At 40.6% G+C, this 7,500-nt stretch overlaps 2 protein-coding genes across 5 annotated transcripts in view; one reads left to right on the top strand and one right to left on the bottom strand.

Moving 5' to 3' along the window:
- LOC122249599 (uncharacterized) overlaps window positions 1-1,658 on the top strand; it is a 15,820-nt gene extending 14,162 nt beyond the window's left edge. The window contains exon 7 of the mRNA XM_086549219.1: window positions 53-1,658. Within this exon, the coding sequence (XP_086405345.1) occupies window positions 53-334 (282 nt within the window). The 3' untranslated portion in view covers window positions 335-1,658. The remainder of the gene's footprint in view (window positions 1-52) is intronic.
- A 2,685-nt stretch (window positions 1,659-4,343) lies between these two features.
- LOC122249598 (monocarboxylate transporter 9) overlaps window positions 4,344-7,500 on the bottom strand; it is a 31,292-nt gene continuing 28,135 nt past the window's right edge. For all 4 annotated transcript variants that reach the window (XM_043010603.2, XM_043010602.2, XM_043010601.2 and 1 more), the window contains exons 7-15: window positions 7,269-7,500; window positions 6,910-7,083; window positions 6,593-6,749; window positions 6,054-6,191; window positions 5,812-5,900; window positions 5,606-5,708; window positions 5,247-5,357; window positions 4,858-5,110; window positions 4,344-4,642 (exon numbers count right to left, since the gene is read on the bottom strand). The exon at window positions 7,269-7,500 is cut by the window's right edge and continues 13 nt beyond it. In XM_043010603.2, coding sequence (XP_042866537.1) covers window positions 4,491-4,642; window positions 4,858-5,110; window positions 5,247-5,357; window positions 5,606-5,708; window positions 5,812-5,900; window positions 6,054-6,191; window positions 6,593-6,749; window positions 6,910-7,083; window positions 7,269-7,500 — 1,409 coding nt within the window. In that variant the 3' untranslated portion in view covers window positions 4,344-4,490. The remainder of the gene's footprint in view (window positions 4,643-4,857; window positions 5,111-5,246; window positions 5,358-5,605; window positions 5,709-5,811; window positions 5,901-6,053; window positions 6,192-6,592; window positions 6,750-6,909; window positions 7,084-7,268) is intronic.

Below are 7,500 nucleotides of genomic sequence, written 5' to 3'. Positions count from 1 at the left end.
CTTGCAACGCAATTCAAACCTAATTGTGAGGAACGCCTTTCCTTTCTCCCAGAGCTGTGCCATCTACAAAAGCGCCCACTGCATATCCTGCGCAGAAAATGTGGACGAGTGTAACGTCGATGTGCTGCCCTTCCTTGTGCTGAACAAGTGTCCGAGTTCGCATCCCGCCTTGGTGGAATCACTGCAGAACGCCTGCGACGTCCGAGCGGCAGCAACCGCTGCTCAAGCCAGGTCTCTGGATTCGGCCGCGGCCTCGGCTGCACCTGCGGCTCTGGTGCTGGTGGCCGGCCTGGCCCTGTCTGTGCTGCGGGGAAGGGACGCCCACTGCGGGTGATTGAGGACTGGGCGTTGGAAATGCACTTTAACTAGAAGTACGACTGACTGACGACTGGACGATTTGGAAAGAGAAAGGGAAAATTCGTTTGCAATAGAACGTAAACAAGTTGACGTACATGTAAACAATGCGTATAATCAGTCTATGAGACAAGGAATATACTACGCAGTGCTGACATCACCACACAGGACCAACTCGTGTGGGCAACGCACGGATGCATCGTATACGACTCTCGCTCTCCTAGATGATTTCTAAGAAAAGCGATGCCCGTCGTGCGTGGCTGAGGTTGCCCTGCCCAAGTTGCCTGCTTGGGGAGGGCAGGGCAGTTCGCCATGCGATCCCCAGTGGCTCAGTGTCCTCAGTGTTGCCCTCAGTGAAGGCGTCGCACGCACGTGTCAAAGGCGACATGCCGTTTGCACTGAGTGTTTGATGAACCTGTTGCATCGATGTATCGTCAGACTATTAAAAGGGACAGGATGACAATGACTCAGTTTGTGAATGAATTTGATTTTAGGAAATGTCCTTTCAGGTGAGGTATGACGTCATCCAAGCATATGCTCATACATACATACATACATAATCCCCACAGGATTATAAAAAGAAAAGAGAAATGACATCCTTTCCCAGCGTTCGCCGTAAGCGCCAGCCCCGTGACCTTCCTTTCCTCAGAGGGAGAGCGATGCCTGCGCCACGAAGCGTAGCAGCGTCCCGTCTTTGCTGCAACAGCCATGCAAACAGGCAGGAGGAGGTAGTCATGCATAAGCGTGGCAGAAGCTACTTAACCTTTTTTTTTATTACGCACTTTGTTTGTGTTTGGATATGTTTACACTATGTACTATTTCTCCATTATTATTATTACCATTGTTCATCAATCAATATGCATTACTTTTATTATCATGATATAAGTGTTGCATATTTCACTACCGTCTTTATCATCTATGATCTCATTATCATTAATGTTATAATTACTTTCTTTAATTATTATTATTACTATTATTATCGTTATTACCATTATTACTGTTATTATAACTATTACTGATATTATTATCATTCTCATGATTTTTCTATCATCATAAATATCACCACCTTCATTCTGTACTTAAATTTACTGTATGCCAATTAAGCCATATTAACATGCATTGTTTTATGAATTCATAAACATTGCTTGAATTAACATTTATGAAATTAACATGATTGTAATATTCTAAAAGGAATTTGAAGGATGATTATGTCTTCTTTGATGGTGTTCTTCAGAACTTCATTTAACACTATTTGCATTTTATTTTGGTCGTATTTTCAATAATATATGTAAATAAAATCCCCAGAATGAATTGACAATACTTTATTTTACAGTTGGTCTTTTTACATAGAAGACCTTTTTTAAAAAGACATGAATAGGAATATACAAGAAATATAAATGTTCAGCTATCAACTACATATAGGAAAGAATATAAAAGTGAAAAATTTAACCGAGACAGACTGGTTCAGAAAAACAAAAACAAAAACAAAGACAAGAGGATTTCCCCTTTTTAACTTAGTCTCGTAGATCCAAAAGCTGCTTTTCCTTCAGACATGAGTCAGCTTTCTTACTCGAATCAATATCATTCCAAGCGAAATGTCCCTTGCAGATCCTTTCTACTGAGCGCTTCAACGCGTTCAGATTCGGTCGTACTTTCCCGCTGACTGCTGAGGCACTTCGAGTCGGTTCAGCAAAATCTCGATGGTTCACTTCTGAGCATGAGACTGCAGTGCTTCTTCAACATGGCTGAACGTGGCCGTATGATTGGCTGAGAATCACCTCCACTTCTTTGAACAATGTCTTTTACACAATTTAATTTACAAGAAAATAAGTACATACATATACATTTGATATATATATATATATATATATATATATATATATATATATATATATATATATATATAATATACATACACACACACACACACACACACACACACACACACACACACACACACACACACACATATATATATATATATATATATATATATATATATATATATATATATATATATATATAAATGCATACACACACACACAGACATATATATATATATATATATATATATATATATATATATATATATATATATATATATATATATATAGCTAGATAGATATATAGATATAGATAGATAACGGAAATACTGATCTTAGTCTGATGAAAAAAATCGCAAAGGAAATCTGAGAAGACACAGTCAGTATTACACAGGGAAACGGGGACAGCATCTACTACATTCAGTGCTAGACAGAGGTTGCTTACATTTAGACATCATGAAAATCTGGACTGAAACCTGCGTTGACACGGACTATACCTCGGAACCCTCTTCGAATGCGCACCTTTCCTCGCTGGGATATGGCATTGCAGCCAATGCAAGTTTACGTATGTATTCATTCAGTTCATAAGTCCTGCCAAATCAGTATGTGCAAACTGTGCTCAGTCTTTAGCAGAAATAAAATGTCGTGCTAATATATGTACAGTGTATCTTGTATTTGACAAATCAGCGATTTTTAACGCTGCTCTAACCACATAAAGAAAAGACGATTATAAGTGTGGACGAAACTCTACACATACATCAGATAGAAAAATAAAGATATGTAATTTACCCATTGTACACTTGTTATTAACTTCCTACAAAAGTTAGTAAACAGTGTTAATTTGCATGAAAGATATCCATTTGTACATAAACAGAACAGTCTGGAAGTGAACCAGTGTTCCCTCTATTGCTTTGGAACTAGATCTCTATCATGAACAAATTTTGCATTTTGCTCTTTATACAACCCCTGCAATGTGCAAATAATTCAGGAGACGATGAACCAAGAGCGTGACACCAAAAGAAATCTTTAAACTTGCTAGCACGAACTATCATAGTAAGATGGCATGCGGTCATCGGTTCGCCCAGACGAGATGAAACTAATCGTACATAAAACAGTCGGAAGACGCAGTCAACTGATTTGAGGACGCAAGCACTAAAAAAGAATTTGATTCCACTATATTTGCACTGTTCGTAACTCTGTTGATCCAATTTCCATCGATGGATAGTGCACAGAGTTACTACTTCATCATAGTTGTTCACTTAGTTTTACGAAATGATTTGCCATTAGTGTATGTCTATGGCTGTATCAGTTACAAAGCAAGAAATAATTCTGAAAGGTGTGTGTTTAGAGATTCATTGTCACTTATGCTTGCACTTATGTGGTGAGTCCAAAAAATTGTTCCCAGTTAAAGATCCATAGAAAATCACATTTCACATTTTAAAGCGTCGATAACTTTAACAGCCAGTTATATTAAAAATGAAATCTGTGAAAATTAACATTTAATCCTTACAACCTGACAAAATATTTCTTATTTATCAAGACACAGTGATACACTCAACATTATACTATATATATGTGTGTTTATGTATGTGTGCATGTGGGTTTGTGTGTGTGTGTGTGTGTGTGTATGTATATATAAATATATATATATATATATATATATATATATATATATATACATATATATATGTATATATATATATATAGATAGATAGATAGATATAGATATCAATTAATTTAAGCATATATGTATACATGTACTTACAATATATACAGTATAATTTTCCACGCACTCGTAAACAGAAGCTTGCAAAACGAAGACTTTACATGCCACTGGAATTGAAGAAGTTAAAAATATATACTTTTTTTTATCTTACAATGTATGCAGTGAGAATATGGCGTGCTCACACTTTATCTGTACATCATAAGAAATTATGTGATACACAGTCCATCGCCTTCCTTGCACACAGTAAAGCTGTGTTCAGCAACTGACCAGTTTTGCTCTACACCGCTTTGAGTATAGACTTCCTTTTCCAGTCTTCCTAATTCTGATATCTGTTCATCTTGTACATCAGCTTTGTCAGTGGCGCAGTTTGATACAGAATACATCTTTATATGTCTAATCTTTATAACCTTCTTACGTCTTTATATCACAGGTGTACTAATGTAACTGCTCCTGAGGTAGAATCACCTCCCAATGGCTGAACTGAACCACTTGTGGGCCGATTGTCCTCCTTATGTCTGAGATATCACAAGAACAGTGCTCACCACAGCTAAGTCTCTGGAAGAAAATCCCACGCGTTGATTTCCGCTTCAGACCTCTTCGCCCGGCAGCTGCTGCTTCTTCCGCTTCATCCTCTGGCTGATGAGATAACACAGGAACATCAGCACGGTCCCAGAAAGCAGGTTCGCCACCGAGAACCAGATGACCCCCGTGTAGCTTCCCGTGAGATCCACGATGAATCCTGCAAATAGAACACCAGCGGAATGGCGGGAAGTGATCTTATGGTTCATTCGTTCTCAAGTGAGAAGTTCGAACACTGGGTGAATAACTCATGGACGCTGATATTTTTCTGGAACATTCATGCATTTCACAAGTAGGGTCGCAATGAAATGATCTAATTCATTCGTATCAAGCGTGTAGGTAATCTATGCACGTAATGCACCGTCGCGGACTCACCAGCCAGAGGAGCTCCGACCAAAGCACCGATTCCACCGAAGAAGAGAATGTAACCGAACACCATTACCAGCTTCTCTTTCCCGAACTCCTTCGACGGAGCCACTGCTATGAGGACGTTCATGCTCCCGTAGAGACAGCCGAAGAGGGCAGTGAGAGAGAGCAGTGCCGCCGTGGAGTTGATAAACAGGTGCCCAATCATGACCAGCGAGCACAGTAGCATGACCAGCCCGTAGGTGAACACCGCGTCCACTTGCTGCCGGTGGAATATTTACATCAACCTACGTGTCGTGACGATAAAGATATCACAAAGAAATCTCGTCATTCTTTAATGAAGTTGAGATGAAATGTGATTAAAAATAACCGGCGAAAAAGTTTGATGTGATACGGACCTTTATTGTCATGAGAAGGCCGGTGCTCACGCGCCCGCAGAGGTCGCCGATGCCAATGCCAGACAGCGCCATAGAATAGTATTCGCTTTGACCCACCGAGTCGGCGAAATCCTGGAAAGCAGAGCAAGAGGTACGAAATGAACGTACCGAGCATACAGGGCTCCAAGGATGACAAGCTGAAAGGAATAAAGTAATCTCATACTTGAATAAACATTTCAGTATTCTTATGTTTCATATACTTGCATCAACATCAATATCAACATCACGAAAACATTTCAATCATATTAGGAGCTCAAGGTTTACAGAATAATCATATATGACTGATGTATGGACTACTGAGATAGATTGGCGGAATTTACCTTGTAAATGACATATAAGGTAAGAGTGCCCAGCATGCAGAAGAGGACTGAGAAATCCATTAGCCACACTCGCGTGTCCAGCAGAGGGTGATCAGAGGAATTGCTGAAAAAATAAGATACTTATAACGCTTATAAAAGTGTCTTAAATGTAAAATATAATCGAATTATTCACTTGCAATATTCAGAAGTAAAAACTCAAAACTTACCCAATTAATGATTTAATGGCTTTCTGTGTCCGAATCTTCAGTTTCTTAACCAAAAGTGTGCACAAGGACTTGCGCTCACTGCCCCAGTTCTAAAAGAATAGATGAATATAGTAGAAATTTCGAAATATACTCCATAATCTGAAACCTTGAACTCTCACCGAATATACACGCAAGGCAGCGATTGTGATCAGAAAGACCTTAGTGCTATTAAGAGGACACGCATCTGGGCGGAGTCGCAGTACCTGGTGAGCGTCGCCCGCGCCAGCCTCCTCCAGCTCATCGACGCAGCAGCTGAGGTCGCAGTCTCCCTCCCTCAGCAGGAATCTCGCCTTCTCGATTCCATTGACGTTGGGTCTTGCAGCATCGATATCTCCGTCATACTACAGAAAGGGGGTTTATTGTCGAAAAGAACAGACAAACAAAAGAAGGGATTTAAGCGAACGGAGAGAAGTGTGAGAGAAGAGGATGAGAAGGAAGAATACCAAGAGCTAACATGATTTCTAAAGTCAATGACTCTGGGAGAAAAGGTTAACATAAAACTTGCAATGGCTTGCATCAAGGGTAGAGCAAGACCTTGTTAAAACGAACAAAATTGGAAAAGCGAAGCCATATCCCGGTATGTCATGAAGATTTTTATAAATCATTTTATCAGTCAATAAGAACTAGTTATTCGTAACAATACTATGACTCAGTCTTATCATCCATCGAGCAGGACAATAGATACATCCTTATACACGAGGACACAAAAAGACAGAAACGTACGTATATGTAAATTTCGCACCTGAGAATCACGGCGAGAACAGAAGCTTTGATTCCTCGAGAAGAGGCCGAACTCCACGTGGGAATCTCTGTGCGGGAAGCTGTATTGATTCGATCGGAGGTCCGAGTGCGACAGCTCCGCTTGGGAGTCGCGATTGCAGAAGCTGTGGCCGTTTGATCTGTGGGGAAGATGGGACGGCGCGGATAAGCGTGCCATCGAACGCTAAATCTCTGAGCAAGAGCTGTCATAAAGACACAGCAATATAACAACGAACAAATAAGATAAGAATAATAAGATAAGAATAATAAATGCGGGAAATGAATAATAAAAAATCTAACCTTAGGCTGCCGATAGCCAGGTGTGAGCCTCTGGAGCAGAAGCTGTGCTGGTTGGAGGTGATGCCGGGGTCCAGGTTGGTGGTGAAGCGGGGCACGTGGCGCGGCTCCGTCAGGCTCAGGAGCGAGTGCGACAGGTAGCTGGCGCCGGCCGACAGACGCAGGCTGGAGAAAGACCTGGGGCGGGGGGAGATAGCAATCAGTGTGCATCAGTCTGTTCTATCTATTCTTCTATTCATCTATATATCATTCCTAGACTAGACTCCACGTATTATTACTATGTGTTGTATATAACATTCAAAATTAGTCCATGCACTACATATTGAAACAAAACACTGTAAGCAAGTATCTTTGGATCGAACCTGTCATTTAAAGATTTTTCGAAAAACACGCGACTTCTGGAAGTTGCCATCCCTCTCACTGTGGCAATAGAACCAGGAAATTTTTCTGTCTGTTCCTGGAGGTCCTTAAGGAACTCCTGTGAAGGTGTGAGCTGCAGAGGGAAGACCAAAGCGCCTAACACCATAATCTGGAGGCTCAGAGCGCCGTTGAAGAGGAAAGAGCCACGCCAGCCATACTCTTGAATCACGTATT

The sequence above is a fragment of the Penaeus japonicus genome, unplaced genomic scaffold (genome assembly GCF_977035675.1).
Source record: "Penaeus japonicus unplaced genomic scaffold, GWHDUDI00000001_assembly GWHDUDI00000022, whole genome shotgun sequence".
Classification (NCBI taxonomy): domain Eukaryota; kingdom Metazoa; phylum Arthropoda; class Malacostraca; order Decapoda; family Penaeidae; genus Penaeus; species Penaeus japonicus.
The sequence above is the reverse complement of the archived record's forward strand: the minus strand, read 5'-3'. Positions and strand labels throughout refer to the sequence as shown.